Here is a 21054-nt window from a genome sequence, read left to right as displayed (position 1 = left end):
TGGCATTCATCCTGTTCAGTGCCCCTTGAGAAATGCTCAGCAGACTGCAGAATCCAGCCTGGTTCTTTTGCCAGCTGTTGTGTTGAGGAAAAATGTTAAAGTCATGGTCTGTCACAGGAAAGAAATGTCTGTCCTGTGGTACAAGCCCACATCTGTCCCCTGTAACATCCTTCCTGGGTCACATTCAGGCAGGGCTCAGCACCGTGCAGGGCAGGGTCCTTGCCTGCCCAAGGCAGGGGCAGCCAGTGGGATTTACTGCCTGTGGACACGAAGCCACAGCCTCCGCCGCAGACCTGGGGAGAGACAGTGTCCATCAGCCCCAGGACCCTCTCCCAGCTCCCCATCCCACTCCTGGGCTGTGCCAGGGCCTGATACCCCTCGTCGTCCCCTGGGTCTGGCAGGATGCTTACGGTGGAGGTGGTGGGTGATGGGAACGAGACTCAGCAGGAGGAGCAGGATGCTGGTGGCCAGTGGGACCCAGACCAGGGGGCTGCAGACACCTGGAAAGCAGGAGAGGACTCACCACCTGGCACCATCCTGCCCCAGCATTTCTGGGGGGTGAAGCGTGGGGTGGGAAAGGGAGAAAAGCAAAGCAGGTCCTCAGAGGAGAGGTGGAGGACGTGACCATCACCCTGGAGTATCCCTTGGAGGGTGCAGTACACCCGAAGGCATTGCAGGGAACTTAGCTGCGAGTCACGATAACCTAAATTGCACACATCCTGCCCCCTAAACTCTTGTCCATCCCAGGGAACCAAACCTAAATCAGCTCCATCCAGAGCGGTGGGTCCAGGTAGACCCTCATGCCCACACCTACAGGGTCACATTGGGGTTGGCCCCACCCCAGGACAAACTCCAGCTGAACCCTGGGGAGCCCCAGGAGCTCAGCGAACCCCTTTGCAAGGCAGCTTGAGCTGAGCCGGTGCTGTACCTTTCATGCTGGTAGTTTTGCTTTCGGTTATGCACTGCACAGGTTTTTTCAAGGGTGGTGCCTGAGTGGTCTTCAGCGGCAGAGGCAAATCATCTACTGGTGGGTGAGAAGAGGATGGTCAGTATGGCACTGAGCACAACGGAGATCTCAAACAGCCAGGCAAGAAGGGCTGGAAATGTTGGCCTTTAAAACTAACCCCATTCAGCAATCCCTGCAAAGGCCCAGAGAGGCTGGGAGCTTGGCCTGAATGTCTCGGTGGCCACAGATGTTTCTGAAAGCTTGTAAAAGCGTTAATAAAAGAATGTACCAGGCAAACAAGGGCAGAAGGCTAAGGCAGAGAAAAAGAAACCTTCCTTTTTTTAGTTTACTAAAATTTACTGCCAGGCACCATCTCATCAGTGTTGCACAAGATCATGGGTAAGAGATTTCAGTAGCTCTGGGAGGTTGTCAGGGATCCCTGGATCTTTTCAGTATTCAGATTGCTCTGATCTTTGCTCAAAGTTGCATTTTTTTTTTCTGATTAAAAAAAATAGGGGCAGGATTTATTATGATGTATTTGAATTACAACTGAGTATGTTCATCTCCCTGTAAATTTGGCCAGGAAAATATCCCAGTAATTTTATTAAATAGCTGTTCATCTGACCACTCCAACTGTACTTATTAAAAAATCCAGGTGATTCAAAACTATATTTTTTTCAGCTTCTACCCAGGACTGAAATTCCTACAGAAACCACCATTCTTTACACAGAAAGGTGAGACGTTGGGTGCCTGGGATTTTTTTGGACTACTTTTCCCTTACATTATAACATATACATTATAAAAGAACTTAAAGATGATTTGGTTTATCATGAGTACTAAACAGAAAATATCCAGCAGAGCCTGAGTCCTCTCAGAGCACCTGCTGGTGTTTAGTTTTAAATTGGAATGTCCTTGGACATGCTGAATTTCAACCCTGTTTTTCATGCTTTGCTTTGCACATAGATATCTGCCCGGTTGATAAAAAACAGCTCCCCTTTATCTTAAACCAGCTTTTCTTTAAGCCAGCAAGAATCCAAAAGGGATTTCTCAGCCAGCTCAAGGTGCAGGGCATGGCTGCAAAAAAACAGCCAGAAAGGTTGGGACTGGGGCTGCTTTAGAGGCAGCAGCCATAGCTGCATCTTGGTTAAATAAGTTATTGTCTCCCTAAAAGCTTGCAAAGGGCTGAATCCTGCTTCAAACATGCTAGTTTTTCTACATCACCTCCTGCTCTGTGGTCAAGGGGAAAATGAGCTGAAAAGAGCTGAAAAATGGACTGTAAAGCATCACTCCCCCAGTGCCAGCTGCAGACAGCTCTGATTCCTGGTCGGGGCTCCCCACTGACAGTGGGCTGTGGGCTTTGAGGAATAAATCCCATTTCAATCCGTGAAGCTGCTGTCAGAGCCACCCCAGAGACGTGAGGGGTGATGTCCTCTGGCCTTGATGCTGCTCTTGTCACTTGGAGGAAGGGTGAGGAAGAACCAGGGCACAGAAGAACCTGGGAGCTGAGCAGGGCACACATCCAGCCTCTCACCTGAAGTACTGCAGGGGATGAGTAAAGCACAGGGCACAGCAATAACAGGGGCTGAGGGTCTTCCCATGGGAATGCTTAAACACTAGGACCAATGTGGAGCTCAAGGCATGATCACAGCAGAATAACTGCTGGTGGCAAAAGGACCATCACATGCAGCTCACCTAAAATTTAGCTATTTTCTATATTTTCTGCCTTACCCAGTCTCATAGGTCACCAGAAAAAACCCAGAGCCCCCACCTTGCATTTCAAAACTGGGAAGGCTCTTCCAACATCCCTTACCCAGTGGACCTCATCCCATCCTGCCAGTAGCACATTTTGGAACCCAAGGGGTGATGCTTACCCACACCAAGCCATGTCCCGCTGCCCAGGAAGAGCTGGGAGGACTGGGAGATGGAGCAGTAATAGGTGCCGTTGTCTGAGGCATGGAGGTGGCTGATGTGCAGGCTGTAGGAGCTGTGGGACCTCACTCCCTGGACACTAAACTTGTCTTCTCTGATGTTTGTGCCATACGTGGCTTTGCCCAACAGATTGGAAAATAGCAAGAACTCGAAATTTTGCCTCTCCTGGCTCCAGCGGTACCAGTACACCCCAGTGTGGTCCTTCTTCACCTCACAAAGCATTTCTGTTTTATTGTTAGTTTGGGCTAAAATACGCTCTGGAGTCTGGAGTAAAAGTAGATTTGTACAGAAACCTAAGAAAAAAGTAACAGGAATACATAATTAGTATTTTATTTTCATTATTTTCCTTCCCATGCTAAGTAGAGATTTTCTTTCTGGGCTTAATAAGAGCAGTCACAGACCACTTAACTGGTAGTTAAGTTACAGACCAGTGGATTACACAAGCAAGAAACAGGAGCATCTTTATCAGGATGCTCCCATGTTCCCTCAGGCCTTTTTGGATTCCCAGCTAATTTTTTGACAACCTTGTTAATACAGGTAGAGTTTTCCCTGTAAACACTCATCTAGGAAGGAGGCTTGGTGGCACAGAGGGGGATGGAGGGATGATTTTGAGGGTGTCCTCAGGGCTTTATGTGCAGGGAAGGGCATCCCCACCTGCTCCTGTGGGTGCCCCTCTCCTGCCCTCTTTTCCTTTCTCATTTTTCAGAGAGGCTTCACCGCTCCACAGATATTTTTTTTGAGCCTCTTATTTGTTGGATTTTTGTTCTAACAGATGCAACTGATAAACATAATCTCAGGTGTAGGAAAAAAAGACAAAAAATTGTGCAAAACAGTTTAAAATGGGCTAATTTGATATTAGTTTTCAGAAGACATTATTTTCATATAAATTTTGAGACCCGGGGAAGGAGAGGCAGTGAGGGATAGCGGTGGAGTTGAAAGCTTCAGTTTGGTATCGCATCACTCTGTGGGGGCTTTGCAGCTTTTGTAGAAATTATCTGAATTGTGTTTGGCCCAGGCAGATGTGAGTGATATCTGTCTGCAAGCGAGGATGTGTCCTTGTGAAAGGAATAACAGGTAACATGTGATCCTTTCTGCTCAGCAAACAGTCCTACAAGGCTGCAGATAGTCTAAGACCGAGTGAAAAACAGCCTTCTGAAGATAAGGATGCTCTTGCTTTCCCTGTCCGTTTCCCAGGCGTGTTTTAAAGCTGCGCAAAAAGCCCAATAAAACCTGTTTTTTCTGGCTTTTTTAACCTTAAAAATGTCCCTATTCCTTCAAAATCCCAAAGCTGCTTATAGCAGTGCTTGCAAACAGCTTCATGCAGCCCTGCAAAGCCAGTGGTGCAGGAATGGGTTTGCATGACCACAAGAATGCTTGAAGCCATCTCTGTGTCCCATGTCCCTGATGTTCTCCATGTACCTGATGGGGACAGGCAAAGGAGAGGGCTCTGGTGACTCACACAGGTCCACAGCTTTCCTGTATCCCCACACCAACGGCCCCATCGCTGCGGGTGCGCTGCAGAGATGAACAGGCTTCAACCCTGATATTGCAATGCTGAAATTCAGGCATTGCATAGCAGCTCAGCACTTCACCACATCCTCTGGCACTGTGACAATATAAATATCTCATTATTAAAATACATAATTTTCAGAGTTTGGATTCCAATCCTACTAAACGTTGCTTTGGCAAACACCTGTGTGGTTTTTTAGAGGATGAAATGTGTGTGGCCATGGGGCACAGTGGCTTCAGGATCTCCTTGGCTGCCCTCAGGTCTGGCTCTGCTGGGCGCAGGAAACTTAACCTCCCATGGAGACCTTTGCCTCAAGCTGCTGGAGATTATTATATGAAACAGAAGGAATGAGAAGAGATCCTGGAAAATGCTCAGCTCTGAGCCAGTGGTCAAGCTGCAGTGGGGTGAGCTGGGATGGAGCTAGAGCAGAAAAGCTCATCCTCTGCCACACCTTCATCCCCCAAAATCTCCCTATTCCCTTTCCCAGTGTAAATGCTTGCAGGGGACCACGGGGAATTGGTTTGTTTCCATGTGCTTGGTCAGACCAGTCTGCAGCAGCTCAAAACCAGCCCCTTTCCCCTTCACTCTTGTGGAGCAAACTCTAATTTATTGGGGGGTTCTCAGCAAAGATCCCACCATATAGATCTGTAGGATATTACTTGTATATAGGTGTCGATAAAGCACCTTAGGCAGTTTGGTGCCGTATTGGCTGTGTTGCACTGTGGCTGGATGACCATCACACGATGTGAACACAACACCCTGCAGTCCTGACAGCCTCTGGCGAGGATGCTGGGCAGCTGTGGACCCAGGCTGGGCAATGTCTCAGGGCACCAACCTGAGCTGCCACTCTAATATATAGATTTAATGGGGGTTTCAAGCTTTCAACACTTTCCACCTAAGAACTGATGGCACAATTTGTCCTCTGAAGCATAATTCTACCACTTTGCCACAACATTGACTGTATACATTCAGTCCAGAGCTCCTGCAACCTGTCTGCAATAAGAAGAAGGTAACATGGTTTTATAACACGCTGAGTCCAGCTGTGGCCCTTGGGGAAATACTCAGTCCTTGGATAGATTTAGAAGAAAATTTGATGGGATGTTTACTGTCTTTGTGTTACACAGGCAGCACAGATAGGTGCTACTTTAGCTTCTCCATCAGCAGCTTCCCGCAGTCCGTCTGCACTAAGAAGGTGCAGTAAAAACAAACTCTGTGGTGTCTATACCGTTATATATTGCTCTATAAATAGAATAGAATAGAATAGAACAGAACAGGACAGAATAGAGTAGAATAAATAGACTATTACAGTTGGAAGGGACCTATAATGCTCATCTCATCCAACTGCCTGACTGCTTCAGGGGTGACCAAAAGCTAAAGCATGTTATTAATTGTGTTGTCCAAAATTATGCAGTGATAGGTAATAATATCCTGTAAGATTTCTACTATGCCTGTATTGTTAAACTTCCATCATCCAGACGGTGTACAACACGTGCCATGTGCTGGAGCGGGGTGGAGAAGAGGCTCCAGCATGTTTTTAGGTGCCCTCAACCCTTAAGAGACATGTCCCTCTTACCTGGGATCTGGAGGCAGATGCAGAGATGGAGCCACAGCCGGGCCATGGTGGTGGACTCAATGATGGAGGGGTTTTGTGTCAGGTCCCCCTTTCCATGCACGGCCACCTCTTGGTGGTAGGGCTGGCTTCACCCCAGGAGGTTCTTCCCCATCTCAGCGCAGATGTCTCACTGGCAGCTGCCGAAGAGCATCTGCCACAGCAGCACTTAGTGCCTCAGCCTGGCACCTTCCCCTGTGATGAGCCTCAAATCCAGGTATGCATCAGGATGGCAGCTCCATGCTCTTCTCCAGCACGGCACAGGGTCCCCCCTTTAGGAAGAGAAATCATGAAAACTCACTGATTTTTAATTATGATTTCTTCATATTTCATCACTTAGTTTTTCCTTCTTCTTTTATTCTAGCTCCATGCAATTAATAGGAGCTTGGCGTTAAAAATAAAAGCAGAGAAGGATGAATTTGGGCTGGTTTCTCCTCTGTTGAAATAAAAAATAATTCAAAATAAGGAAAAGATGCAATTTTAGCTGTGGGGTTGTTTTCTTCAGCAGAATCTTTAGCATGAGGTGTTTTGCTCTGGGCCTGGGAAGTGCTGAATGCCAAACAAGCTTGCCATAAGGCAGAGGCACAAGGCATCACAGAGAACTTTAAAGCCAAGAGCAAGAAACCTCAAACAAATTCAGTGGCTGAAAAACCGCAAAAATAAGGAAATTCTGCTGGGGCTCACCACCTTGCAGCAAGCGCTATTTTGGTAGCTGCAACAGTGCACGGCTTATATACAGAAATATTTAAATGATTGATCGATCAAATATCAGAGTGGTTTTGAAATGCACTTGGGGTTTAGGACTTAAAGAGTGAAATATGTAGTGTAAAAATTAAAGGAGTGAACTGATGTCAGCAGCCTTCAATATTTCCACGTTTGAGAAAAAAAAGATAAATTAGTTATTGGTTTTATTTATTCATTGCCACCTTGGCTTCCAAGCGGGGTTCAGTTTTCTTTTATGCCCTCCTTGCGCAGATACTCGTGGTCCTTACAAAGCCTCTGCATCTCCCAGGAGCTGGCTGCCCAGGAAGGGGGGGATTTCCAGGGATTCTCACATCAGGGCACTGAGAAACCACCCCCAGGGTTTGAGCTGGCGTACAGTGTCATTTTTTTGGTCCATTTTGTACCAAGTTTTTCCATGCTGCTGTAACATAACACATCCCCTCCCCATTTCTGTTTAAAATCATTTCCTGCTTGAAGTGGGTTGCTAACTGCCGAAAACCTTGCCACCAACCCATCAGCTACTACAATTTAGGGTCGGCTGAATCGCTCCTTAACTCTTTCCTGGCAAGAGAAAGCAATTTTAGTGTTTTCAAACACATTTCAGCATTTTTTTGCTCTTGTTTCCTAGCTGAGCCCCCCACTGGTGGTGCAGCACCCCTTGCTTCTCTCCCTCCTTAGCTTCTGCTTGCCTTTCCCCTTCCCTTTCATGTCACTCCCAAACAAGGACCTCCCCAGAATGGGGTGTAGGCACCCCCTTTTTTTGGGGGTGTGTGTGCTTAACATGAGAAGTGCCACTGCAAGTGTATTCTCCTTTTATCCCCATGGTGAAGTCGGTGAGCTGAGCCTGCCGTCCCTGGCTGCTGCAACAGCTGCATCCCCCTTGTCTCACTGCTGCTGTCACCTGGAGCATCTTCTGGCCTCCTGGCCAGGACCAAAGTGCTCTCAGAGGTGGCTTTTGTCACCTTTACAACCCTGGACATGGGGCAAGTTACACTGGGTTGCTGCAAGGCTGATGACAGGTGTTTTGGCTGGGGAGGATTCCCCAGGACATTATAGCAGATTTAAAGATGCTTCCCTGCAGCGCTTTTACCTGTAGAGTGTCTTCTATGGAACAAAAAAGGAATATTTGCAATGTAAAAGCATAGTGTGTGTGCTGGACAGGGATTAGTTTTTCTTTTCTTTTTTTTTGAAGCTGCTGTTTATGTGCAGTTGAGCTAATTTCTGGTGGCCAAGCTGTTCCCGGGGCTGGGTGTTTCTCCTACAAGAAAACATTTTGGAGGCGAGATATCTTTGTCTGGCAGCCCATTGCCAACAGAAATAAAAGTACTGTGGGAGTGTGCAGGAGAGCAGCTGCTGTTTGTAACATCTCCACATTGTTTGAGGCTGCTGTCCTGGGAAGAAAATAGGGGAGGAAATCAGGTGCAAGTGGAACTGATTTGTTAATGCGAGCAAGATTTGTTGGTGACCTTGCTGGGATACAGCAGCTCCCGATAACAAGTGTTTGGCCAAGATGGAGGGGATGGCTGAATTTTGGTGTATTTGCGCTAGCCTGCTGCACAATTTCTGGGTGAAATTTATTCTTTTTCTGAACTGAAAGACAACCATGCCAGTCCCCAGCCCAGCCAGCTACTTGCCCCATCTCAGTGCTCGCCCTGAAGGAACATCCCCTCTTTTTTTTCTCAGCCTGCATCCTGCCCCCTCACCACTCCAACACTAATTCCCCATGCTTTTCTGGCTTTGTTACATTTTTGACTCTTTCTTTTCTCCCTGTGATGGGTTTATTACAACTTGCTTTAGGGGGCTTGGAGCAGGAAAGGGGTCTAAGGACAAGAAGCAGGACCTGGCTGGGGGTTTCATCTCTGTTAAACTCCTGTGTTGTAGCAGAGAGAGTTGCAGCTGGGCTGTAAATGTCAGGCTGGAGGAACAGTTGCCATAAAAATTTAAAAAATCCATTTCCTCTGTGCTTTTGGGGAAACAAGGGCTGACTTTTGGGTTTAGGAAGGCTGCTCAGCCTCAAGCCTGGCCCAACATGGCCAGTACTGCAGCACCTGGAAATAAGGGCTCACTGGGGATAAGGGGCTGCTGAACAGAAACTCCCCATGACTCACATTTTTTACTTTTTATATTTTTTAAAATGTTTTTTATTCCAGGGAAGGGTGTAGTTTCTGGATTAGTTCATTAGGGTGAAAAGCAGCGATGAACATGACAGCATTTTTCACTGAGGAAGATGAGCACTACCTTTTTCTTAGTGTAATATCAGGAAACCAAATCAAGTGGGTCAAGATCACTTTTCTAAACTGCTCCAAGCTAAGATGTGGTTTGTAGGGTGGGGTTGGGGGGGTTGATTGCCTGCCTTTGCAGGTGCAGATTTACAGCTGTAATTCAGCTGCTGCAATATCACAGTTGAGGCTTCTGACACATGACGGGGTACCCCCCAGGTACATGCCAGTGGGTGGCAAGCCAGTTTGTGGCATGGAAAAATGCTGGTTTTGAAGCCCAGATGCCACAATGGTTCTAAATGATGAACTGTGCAAATTTTCCTGCCATCTCATTTGCCCTCAGCAAGCAGCTCTGTGCTTAGGGGGCGGTTTGCGGGGGGACTGTGTGAGTCAGGTGTGAGCCCCCATGTGTGATCTCCCCCCAAACCCCAGGTGCTAATGGGGTGTGCAGCAAGTGAGGAGGCCATGGGGGACATTAGGCTGGCTGGATGCTGGCGGGACAAGCTCCGGCTCTCCCTCTGCAGGACACTTGGTGCAAGCAGAAGTTAGGGAACAGTGACTAATCCTGCCCTCCACCCCCCAACCCCCCCCCCCCCCCCCCCCCCAAACAGATAAGGGGCAGAGCAGCTGCGCCTGTGTACTTTCAGATTCTGTAATAGGTGCCAAAAAGGATAAGGAAAGACAAGGAAAGTGTCCTTGGGGAGATGGGGAGGGATGCAGCACGTGCAGGAGGAAATGGTACCAGGGAAGTAAACAGAGGCACTATCAACCCCAAACAAAGACCTGCGATGGCTATAAAAGCCCAGTGCTCTGAGACCTCGCAACCACCTTAACATTAAAGGCGTCAGATCTGCCAGAGCTCTGCAGCGGCCGGACCGTCTCCACTTCCCCGGGACTATCAGGACATCAAACCAAGGATTGGTGAGATCTTTATTTCTGGGATCTTATTACACCTCTGCTTCGCTTCACCTCTTCCCGCTCCTTTTCCCATCCTTCGCTTCACCCCTTCCCGCATCCCTTCCCCATCCTTTGCTTCGCCTGCTCCCGCATCCCTTCCCCACCCTTCACTTCACCCCTTCCCGCATCCCTTCCCCATCCTTTGCTTCGCCTGCTCCCGCATCCCTTCCCACCCTTCATTTCACCCTTTCCTGCATCTTTTCCCCATCTTTTCCCCAGGAGCTGGTGGGTTGTGGTGACTGCCCGCTTGGCTGTGACCTTTTGTCTGCACCTTCCCCTTCCCTCACTGCCAGTTTCGGCATCTCTCCAGGGGGATTTTCAGAGGGCCAGGTCGTGGGGTCTCAGCCTTCCTCTGCGGGTGTGTTGGCAGCACTGGTGTTATGGTAGATCTGCCCTGAGACAGAGCTGTTTCAGATCGTGTCCCCCTCACTATGATGACCGATATTGTTAGCAATTGGAAGCTGGAGCAGTTTGTGCTCCAGAAATGTCTCCCTCCAGTTTGGTCCCCAGGGGCCTTCCAGGGCCCAGACGCGTACCAGCAGCTGTGCCAGCAGTGGGAGAGCTGGTCGGAGGAGAACAAAAAGCCCAAACCCACAAACAAGTGCAAGAAGCGGGCGGCTTTGCAGGGTTTGTTGATGGTGGGCAGGGAGTTGTCTAAATTACTGAAGGAGGCTCTTGAGAATGTGCAGACGTTGGAGCTGGCTAAGGGTGAGCTGAAAATGCAGGTGGACAACCTGCGGGCAGAGGTGCAGGGGTTGTGTGGGGACTCTTTGCGGAGCGCAGTGGAGATTACCCGGCTGGAGAGCAAGCTGGGCTATGAGAAGCTGAAAACAGAGGAGTTGGAGAAAGAGGTTGGCAAGTGGATTGGGGAGACCCACGATGCGCAGAGCGCGGTGCGGGCAGTCCTGCAGGACGTCCAGCGGGACCGGGGCACTGGCCCTGATCACAAGGTCTGCCACGCCAAGATTCAGGAGCTGCAGGCAGAGCTGGGGGTGTCCAGGGGTATTGTGGCTGCCATCCAAGGCAAGAGGACCCGGTTTGGGAACAGTGAGGGGGAGGATTCCCTGGACCCGCACTCGCCCCACTATGACTATGAGGATGATGTGTGGGGTACCAGTGGCCCCACCAGGCCATCCCCCTATGCTCCTCTGCGGGAGGAAATGTGCCAGCTGCAAGGAGGGGAGGTGGAGGCTTCCAAAACTAAAAAGGTCCCCCATGATGAGCCAGCTAGCCACAGCCCGCTCCAGGCCATAGACACCAACAGGACCGTGCTCTGGTTTACCCCTGAGCAGCTCAAGACGGTGGGGAAGATGCTGGGGCCATTAACGAAAGAGACAGCCGTCAACTGGCTCTCCAGGGCCCAGCGGCTGCCCAGGTGCCAGAATGGCAACTTGGTGAGCGACCTGATAGACATAGTGAGAAAGTGCATGAAACCAGATGATTTTGCAGCTCTGCCGGGGGACGTGCAGATGGGCAATGTCCAGGACATCGGGGTTGTTCAGTTGGCTGTGCTGAAGGTGTTCTTCCCGGAGGTTAACCCCTTAGTGCTCTTCCACCAGGAGAAGCAAAACCCCGAGGAGCGGCCAGATGCCTACATTAACCGTAAGAAGATGCTCTACCAGATGGCTGGGCTGCCTGGCTCAAAGGAGTCCCCCCTTGATTTTGACAGGCCTGAATTCAAGGAGCCACTGGTGGTGGGGTTGACCCCCCCATTGCGGGTGATTGCTGGTGGGGATGCGGCCAGAAAGCCGCTGATGGAGCTGGAGCAGATCCTGACCCAGAATTTTGAGCTGCAAAAGCAGGCATTCCCGGGGTACATGCTGGGGGGGAAGAAAGGGAAAACCTCGGCCACATCCTTCCAAAATGCAGGGGTGAGAAAAATGCAAGGGGACAACCGAAAAGATCCTGATGGCAAGGGCTGTTCTGGGAAGGAGAACCAGCAAGGGCTGCGGTTTCAGAAATCCAACCCTTGGCGGGCTGAGCTGAGGAAGCGTTTGATAAAATACGAGAAGCAGGAGGATATTGATGGCTTGCCGGATGCGGAGCTCTTCCGCAAACTGGCCCTGCACGAGGCCAAAAAGCACAGCAGCTCAAACCCCATTGACCCGGGGTCTAAGGCCCAGCAATAGGGCTGCCAGGCACCTGCATCGCCCCTTTTTGTGGCACCGATTAAGACCGATTCATGGGGGCGCCTGATAGTTGATACAACTATTGGAGGAGGGGTGCTTGGACAAGTGATGTTAATTGATACTGGTGCCACTTATTCAATTCTTAATATGGCCCCTGGTGAAACCGGGCTCTTCCAAACTTGTGAAATTATTGAACTGACAGGGCTGAATGGCCAAAAATCCTCAGTGCCATTCACTGGGCCCGTACCCTTTGAAATTGGCACTGCCAAAGGGTCTGAAAAATTTGGGAAAATGGAAATGAAGGGAAAACCAGGAATTTTAGCCATTTCCACGCTGACTAAGATGGGAGTGGTGGTGGACCTGGCAAACCAAATGCTGTTACACTGCCCTCAAAGTGATGTGGCTGTCATCCCAGCAAGCCACAGGGTGATGTCAGTGAAAGCCCCTGAGCTCCTGGTCCACCCTGAGTGGGAACCCCGAGTAAAACGGATCACGGAGCAGTTCCCCCAGGTCTGGGCCAGGAGCAAGCTGGACTGTGGGCAGATTGATGCTGTCGTGGCAGTCAAGGGGCCAGATCCCCCTCCTCAGCCTCAGCCCTTGTACCCGGCTGAGGCTGAGGATGGTTTGTGGGACACAGTCAAAGCCTTACTGCTGCAAGGGGTGCTGGTGGAGCAGCAGAGCACCAGCAACGCCCCGGTGTGGCCCATGTGGAAAGCTGATGGGAAAATGTGGAGGCTGACGGTTGACTTTGGTACCCTGAACAATGTCACTCCACTGCGGACCTCTGCAGTGGCCAAGTACCCTGATATCATGGCAGCCATCTCCCGGGGATCCAAGTGGTTCTCAGTGCTCAGCCTGACCAGCCCATCCTTTGCCATCCCCTTGCACCCCGAGTCCTGGCACAAGTTTGCCTTCACCCTTCGAGGACGGCAATTTGCCTTCACCAGAGTTCCCCCGGGCTTCCACAACACCCCTGCCATCTGCCATGCGCATGTGGTGAGGATGTGGGAGAAGCTCAGCCACCGGGAGAGTGTGCTGTCCCGCGCTGGTGATATCCTCATTCACACCCGAACCAAGGAGGAGAACCTGGAGGTGCTGGCAGAGGTGCTGGAGGCTGTCCAGAAAATGGGCTTCAGAATTAGCCCCACAAAGGCCCAGCTGTGCTGGACAGAGGTCTCCTACCTGGGGGTGACCCTGGGTGAGGAAGGGCGCTCGCTGGAGAAGCAGAGGGTCAAGCTAATACAGAAGGTGTCAGCGCCAGCTGATGCCACCACCCTGAGGTCCTTCTTAGCTCTCCTGAGGGTCTCCCGGGAGTTCGTTGAGGGCTATGCGGAGAAAGCTGCCCCCCTCTGTCACCTCCTGAAGAAGGATGTCTCCTGGGAATGGGGGCCAGAGCAGGACGAGGCTGTGAAGACCTTAAAGGAGAGTGTGGCACGAGCCCCCGTGCTGGTGCATCCCCGGGGGGACAGACCCTATGTCCTGCAGCTGGCCAGCACAAGGAGGGGGCTGCAGGCCACCCTGGGCCAGCAGCACGATGCCCATCTCCTCCCGGTTGCCCATGCCTCGCGTCTCCTGACGCCGGCTGAGCAACAGTTTACCAGCTACGAGAGGGAGGTTTTAGCCTTGACCTGGGCCCTGCAGCACTGGGACTACCTGATGGGGTCGGCCCCGGTGCTGCTGAGGACCTCCCACACCCCAGTGAAGTACCTCTTATCGGGGAAGGGGGACAATGGTCCCCTGTGCTGCCCCAGGATGGCCAACTGGGTGCTGGCGCTGACCAACAAAGAGGTCTCTGGGGACCCCTCACCTGGTTCCTACAGGGTGGTGATCAGTGGAGAGAGGGTTGGGGAAGAGCCAGGGGGTTCCCTGGCAGAGCCAAAGCCACAGCGGGCACCCCTGTTTGAGAGCGGCCTCAGCCTGGAGGCGGCCAAGGAGCGAGGTTACATTGTGTGGTTTGTAGACGGGTCCAACTACTACGAGGAAGGGGTGCCCTACACAGGCTACGCTGCCATCAACTGGGGCACTGGGGAGGTGGTGAAGGGGAAGTGCCTGCCGCACTCCATCCAGGCTGCCGAGCTGGTGGCCGTGATGGCTGCCCTTGAAAACACGCCAGCCGACCAGCCGCTGGCCATATTTTCAGATTCAGGCTGGGTGGTGCGAATGGCGCTGGAGTGGCTGCCGCTCTGGAGGGACAGCGACATGCAGTCCGCTGACGGCAAGCCCGTCAGCTTCTCCAAAAAGCTGCTGTACCTGATGAGGCTGGCGGAGAGGAGGCTGTGTCCGGCCCAGATCATTAAGGTCAAGGCCCACAAGAAGGGAACAGAGGAGGCCAAGTGGAACAAGGAGGCAGATGCCAAAGCCAAGCAAGGTGCAAAGGAAGGGCTGATGTGGAAGGCCAGCAAGACCTCAGAGAGTTGCCCTGTGTTGGTGGCTCCCAGCAGACACTGGGAGACCGTGGACCTGCTGGGCTTGCAGGCACAAGACCCCAGCATCCGGGAGTTGGTACAGGCTAGGGAGTATAAAGGGTGCAAGGTGTGGAAGGACATATCGGGGCTGGTCCTGGCGCAGAGGGAGGGGGCGGACAGCCCAGTCTGGGTGGTGCCTGAACTTGTCCGGACGGAGCTGGTGGCCCTGGCTCATGAGCAAGGGCATTTGGGGTCAGACAAGACCATGGTGAGGCTGCAGGGCACCGGGTGGTGGCCCGAAATGAGGGAGGATGTGGAGAGGTACGTCGGCAACTGCCTGATGTGCGCAGCCAACAGCTCTGATGCCAAAGCAGCCAAAGGCCTCCTGGGTCACCAGAGGGTTTCTGGGCCATGGAGCAGATTGCAGATGGAGTTTATTGGCCCTTTGCCCCAAACGGCCCAAGGCAACAGGTATTGCCTAGTGATCAGTGATAACTTCACCAAGTGGGTGGAAGCATTTCCAGTTCGAAACAACACAGCCAGCTTAACCGCAAAGATTCTGGTAGAGCATGTCTTCTCACGGTGGGGCATCCCAAAGGAGATCGACTCAGACCGTGGCCAGCTCTTCATTGGAGAAGTCATGAAAGGGGTGTGCCAGGCCCTGGGTGTCAAGCAAAAGCTTCACATCATGGGGCATTTCCAGAAGCCTGGCTCGGCGGAGGGGCCCAACCAATTGCTGAAGACGGCACTGAGGAAGCTCATGAAGCAACAACAGAAAAACTGGGATCAGAAGCTCCCACTGGTCCTGCTGGCATTACGGGGGGCCATGGCATCCCCCCAAAAAACACCTCCTGCAAGAGACCTGAGGCTGCCTGGATATTGGTGGCAAAAAGGGGACCTGCCGGATGAACTTCAGCCCCGCGTGCTGATGGACAGGTGGGTCCAGGACATACTGAGGACGCTGTTGGCTACGTACCACCAGCTCGCCTCGGTGCAGCAGACCAACATCACCAAGATGGATAAGCAGCTGGGAGCGCTGCTGCGCCCCATGGAGTGGAACACGGGGGATCTGGTGATGTATCGGGTGGTTAGAGAGAAGAACCAGGTTCTGGAACCTCAATGGATGGGGCCCGTTAGGGTTGTGAACAAGGCCAGCCCCTCCATGTACCAGGTAGAAATCAGAAAGGGGATGAAAAGGCAGGGAAAATGGCTCCATTCTTCACAACTGAAAGCATGGAAGGGAAATTAACGGGGCTGGAGAGCCCGTCTTGCTTATGTTTTGCAGATAAAGAAAAATGGAAGGCGATTGTGACCAGCGGGAATGGCGCACTTCGTGGCATCACCAGCCCTGTTTGCACTGCGGGGAAAATGCTTTCAAATTTGTGGTTGCAGGATTTGTTTTGCTTTCTGGTATGTGTATAGTGCTGAGCACCCAACGTGCCCAACCCACACACCAGCACCTCAGACAAAGAGTCAGTCATCCCCACTTAGAAGGGCACCTTGACACTTGGGCCACAGCAAAGCCCAGGGTTAGGAGGTACACAAAAACTGAGACTGATTGGCCCTGGTCTCAAGCTCACGTAAAATATACAGGCAGCATGGGATTAAATTCTAACAAGGGTTTAAATTTAGCGACGGTGGTTATGCATGGGACGGAGGTGTACTTGGAAAATGAGTGGAGCTGGGATAGCACAAACAAACTTCCACAGCTGCTGGGGAAGGTGGGACAAGAAATAAAGGTAGGGTGCAGGGTGATTAATGGATCCACTCACCAGCGAGTAACTCAAATCTCTGTAACCGAATTAAAAACTAAGAAGAGTCAGAAAAAAAACTGTATTATGGAAAAATTGGATTGTTGGTGCAATTTTACTTTGGTCCAGCCAGTCTTTGTGGTCTGCCTCTGGGCACACAACAGCGTGGGGCTGTCCTTTAAATTCAAGATTAGCATGATGACACATTCCTTTGCTGCCGTTAAAATCTCAAAGTGCCATTTTTTGGCCTGGCACGCAGCCCAATATGCTGAAGTTGGCAACCAGGTGAAATTGGAAATTAAATACTCCCAGGAAAGTATAACCGATCCAAAGCAAATCGATGGCACCACCATGACTGTTGCTGCCCCTAACAGCCACAAGTGGGTTGTGCCAGTAAACTGCCTCCGCAAGAGCAAAACGCTTAATGCATCTGAATTGGGTGCGGAGGCTTCATGGTATAATCAGGATTATGGGCACTGTCCACACCGGGTCATAAACCTCCAGGTGTGGTGCCAAGGAAACCTGAGCGTAGAAATGTCCCCTGAGCTTGGAGGAAAATGGTGGATAGGAGGCCCTGAAGGATTTAAAAAAGAGTTGACCATCGTTGCTGTCTTGCGCCCTTTTGTTTCTAAAATAGGCCCTTATGTAGTCAAGCAAAATCACATCCAAGAGCTGTTGACCGGGCCTGTCCGGTCACTGAAAAAAGTGGTGCTGTCTCTGTCCACCGTTAATATTTCATCTGTCAGACCGCACTGTACCCCCTTCCTATCCACCCTCCATGCTGGCTGGCTGGCATGGCTCCACAGCCGCTCCATCCAGGTGACCCGGGCCAGGAGGGACCTGCTGGCCACGGCACTGGGAGGAGGAGGTACCGGACTGGGAGTCCTCAACAGTATGAATGTTGAGGTCTTGGCCAACAAGTTGGAGGCTGTCACCTCAGGTGTGCAGGGCCTCCTCAGTCCCCTGAATTCATCCCTGGCCAACCTTGGGATGGGGCAGTGGCTTGTGTCAGAGGTGTTGCCCACGTGGGAACAAATAAGTGAGAAAGACCACCAGATGCTGTTGCGAGCACTGGGCATCGAACAAAATAACATCTCCCTTGCTCTTAGCTGCATCCAGGCCCAGATGTGGGTGCAGAGTGTCGTTGCAGGTATCCTGAGAAATGGTGACAACGGTGTCCTCCCCACCGAGATCCGAAAGATTGTGTGGGACGCGGCCACTGAGAAGGAGCGGCAGCTTCAAGCCTGGTGGAGGCTCGTCAACTTCACCCACGACCAGGTCCTCAACGCAGTCATCGCCCATGTCCTGACTGTGGCAGAGGCTCACATCGAAAAGGTCTACCCCATCATGGCCCTGGGGGTTAACACAAATGGGTCCGTGGTCTACCCTCTGGACCACCGCATGTGGGCGAGGGTGTCTGATGGGAAGTGGCAATCGGTAGATTTGGAAGCCTGCATTTTGGAAAGAGGGCTGGGATTCATATGTGAGGATGATGCCCTTAAGGCGAGTGATGTTTGCTTTGACACCAAAGAAGGGGTCTGTCACTTTGAGATCAATCCCCAGAGCAGTAATCAAACCGTGTTGGTGTACGTAGGGAAAGGGTGCGTGTGCTTTAGAACGATGTGTAAATACGTGCAAATTAATGAAGCTTATAATCAGACCGTGTTTAATGACTCAAATATGTGTGCTTGCAATGTAGCTGTTATTAGAGGTTGTGATTTTGTGTATAAGCCGCCTGTGTTTACTAGCCAATTGCTCATTAGAAACTATACCTTGTATCGTAGTATAACCCCGACCCCCATAGGTATGGATTTGTCACTTGTAAAAGAAATGTTAGAGCATGTGACTTTACAGCAGCTGTTAGAAAATGCTAAGGCAGAAGCTAAAAAGATCCTAATAACTGTACATCATGATGGTAATGTTATAAAACAGGTAATGGAACGAATTAAGAGGGTGGGAGAACACCACTGGTGGGAAGTTTTCTTTGGCTGGTCGCCCACGGCCACCGGCATCTTCAACACGCTGCTGCACCCCGTTGTAGTTCTACTCCTAATACAAATCTGTGTGTGCTTTGCCATGGTAGTGACTTGTTACTGGTTGAGGCAGGTGAAGCTCTGCATTGACAACCAAGTGAAAGACCTGGGGTTGGCCAAGCGCCTCCTACCATAGTCAAGGGCAAGACTGGGTTGGCCTCTGTGTTTGCCACCAAGAAGAACTTTGAGCTCCGCTGTTGGCTGCAACCCAGTAGGCGTTGAGCAGTGGAGACACATGCCATACCAGACCTTGATGGGAAGGATGGCCTCCTCTCTGATAAGAGGGCCATCCAGGAGGAAGGGCAGGCCAAGAAGCCTGTGGTTGGCATGAACCACAGGATGGTTGAGGTTGGAAGGGACTTCCTGAGGTGATCTAGTCTAGCCCATTCTCTGCTCAAGCAGGGTCATCTAGAGCAGACTGCCCAGGCGTCCAGCTGGGTTTTGACTATCTCCACAGATGGAGACTCCACAACCTTTCTGGGCAAACTTGTTGCAGTGTTTGACCACCCTCACAGTAAAAAAGCAAGAGTTAGCATAAATTGCTTGTATTTCAATCTCCCATCCCCAAATGCTAATGTGAAAAAGCTGCTCCTGTGTGATTTAAGACTTCCTTAAGCAGAGGAGAAAGGTATAAGGAAAGCCAAGGACAGTGTCTTTGGAAGGAAAGGGAAGGGGACATAGTGCCTGAGCTTGGAAAAGCGCCCACTGAAGATAGTAGAGGTGTTACCAGCCTCAAAGACTTGGAAAGCAGATTTGGAAAGAGGATAAAAGATGAGCGGAATGAAAGACCCTGTGTTCACCTTTGACTTAAAGGAGCTGAATCCACATGGACCTTCGCAGCAGCTATCTCCAGGTTCCCAAGACTCCCAGGACATCTGGCCAACTGATTGGTGAAATCTTGTTTTTGGAGCCTGGACATCTCCGCTTTGCTTTGCTTAGTTGTGCATGTATTGAATAAAATCTGTCTGTTAGAGAATCAACTGTCTATTCAATCGCCACCTGCTCAGCTGCTCAGCTGCTTGTAACTTTCGCTGCCGTGGTAGAGAGAAATTCTGGTAAAAAGCAAAGGTGTGGGGTTTTTTTCCCCCCTTTTGTAGGACAAAATCCCTCAGTTGCTTTTGTCTGTAGAATATTTGCTGAAACACAAAGATTTCTGCCTTAGGCTGAGGAGTGGGGCTTTGAGCTGGTGCACAAACCTGCTCCCCTCTTTCCTTATGCCTCTCCCGACTTGCATCACCCCCCTGCCTCTAAATCCAGAAGCAGCCTTAAAATTTACATAGTGGATCTCAAAAAATTTAAAAACATGGGCAATTAGAAAACCTACATTATCTACCTCATCTGTAGCTTATGTGTCTGCTCTCAGAGGCACTGCTCTCTCCGGGAATGGGGTTGGGGCGGGGGGGGTTGTAGAAGCAAAAAGCCTTTTGCAATCCAGGCTGAAATAAAAAGATTGAAGAACTGGCTTTTAACCCAGCAGGAACTGCTGGGCTAGCTCGAGGAATGAGTTAACCCCCCCCTTCCCACAGTCCCTGGGCTGGGAAGGGCAAAGAATCAGCATAGCATATTGCCACAGCATAACTTTTTGTAAAGAAAAGCAAAACTTCAATATATGGGTTTGGAAAAGACACTTCTCCTTAAGAGGCACACATTATAAGTGAGCTCATGAAAATGTGAAAAGTAGATCAGTCTAAAACCACAGAAAACCTTTTTCCCCTTCCAAGCACCAGGAAAATGCCCCTTTCACCCTTGGGATGGGAGGCTAAACTCTCCCCCCAGCCCTCCCACCTGCCTGGGAAAGGGCTGGTGCCTGCTCCCTTAATTTTGCCCATAACAAAGCCTCACAGAACACACATGGTTATTCTGGTTAAAGCACCTTACTTGCTAACACCTTAAACCTGTCATGAAAATTAATTTCCCTATAAATAGTGACCCTTTTATACAAAGCCTTTATCCCTCTAACCTCCTTTGGGAGCCTGTAAGGGAAAAAGGAAGCACAGGAAATTCATATTATACACTTTTCAGTCCCAAACTTGCACCAGGACAGGTGTGAATTAGCCCCGGGGTGATGGCATAGCCATAGGGAAAGGGGTTCTGACAGCTACACATGGGTTTTAGCTGAATGCAGCCCCTGCATGGCAGCTGGCTGCTGCAGCATCCTCCTCCGCAGCTGCAATGAGCTGCTGCCCTCTGCAGAGATGGCACATGCACGCACGTATGTTTGGGAAAATTGCAAAACTATAATATCCCTTCCCCCTTTTAGCATCATTTGTTTATCACTGCAAACCAAGGAGGGCTGTTTTTGCAGTAGCAGCAGTACCGCTGCGGCTGTGATAGGCTTTGGGTGCAGCCCGGCAGCAGGACCTCAAAAGATTTTATTGCTTTTCCAGTTATTTCAGTAGATCCCATAAAAGATTTTACCCAAGCTCACCCGCTTTTCTGAGCTCAATTGGATTTATTCCCTGGTGGTTTTGTCCCTGTGCTCCAGAGTGGAGGGGAGCCTGCCTGTGCACAGCGTGCAGGCTGCAGCCTGTGGAAATCCTCAACCCATCTGCTTTCAGATCAAATCAACCCAACCTCCAGCTTTTCCTTGGTTCTAAGTACATGGAAGAGGCATTTTCAGCACTCGCCCAGTCTGGCTGCCTCTGTTTTAGGCTGCAAAGATCGATGTGGGCAGGTCACTAGCCCCACTGGTCTAGTCCTGTGGCAGTAATTCAGATTAACTTTTGAGAAACTAGGGGCTAAAATGCTGCTGCGAAGCAGTTTTGACTTAAGTGGAACAAGTGATGTAAATCAAGCCCCAGTAGAACCCTGGACATGCTGGAGTCCTCTGGTGAGTCTAAAAA

The 21054-nt window shown here is 50.7% G+C and overlaps 2 protein-coding genes across 3 annotated transcripts; one reads left to right on the top strand and one right to left on the bottom strand.

The window, feature by feature from the left end:
* Positions 1-45: 45 nt before the first annotated feature.
* On the bottom strand, positions 46-6570 carry LOC308069012 (T-cell surface glycoprotein CD8 beta chain-like). 2 transcript variants are annotated; one of them, XM_080400675.1, is made up of 5 exons: positions 5959-6570; positions 2818-3168; positions 929-1021; positions 411-500; positions 46-293 (listed from the first exon to the last, which is right to left on the bottom strand). In XM_080400675.1, the coding sequence occupies exons 1-5, from the start codon at positions 6002-6004 to the stop codon at positions 253-255; spliced, it is 621 nt and encodes a 206-aa protein (XP_080256801.1). In that variant the 5' UTR covers positions 6005-6570; the 3' UTR covers positions 46-252. The 2 variants fall into 2 exon arrangements, with proteins under 2 accessions (XP_080256801.1, XP_080256800.1); XM_080400674.1 differs by having other exon boundaries at positions 929-1024; positions 5959-6568.
* Positions 6571-7002: 432 nt separating this feature from the next.
* Positions 7003-19187, top strand: LOC308068796 (uncharacterized protein). The gene is made up of 2 exons (XM_080400007.1): positions 7003-9857; positions 15713-19187. The coding sequence occupies exon 2, from the start codon at positions 15723-15725 to the stop codon at positions 18345-18347; it is 2625 nt and encodes an 874-aa protein (XP_080256133.1). The 5' UTR covers positions 7003-9857; positions 15713-15722; the 3' UTR covers positions 18348-19187.
* The last annotated feature ends 1867 nt before the right edge of the window (positions 19188-21054 follow it).

The sequence above is a fragment of the Falco punctatus genome (assembly GCF_963210335.1).
Source record: "Falco punctatus genome assembly, chromosome: 1".
Classification (NCBI taxonomy): Eukaryota; Metazoa; Chordata; class Aves; order Falconiformes; family Falconidae; genus Falco; species Falco punctatus.
This window is presented reverse-complemented; position numbering and strand designations above follow the sequence as displayed.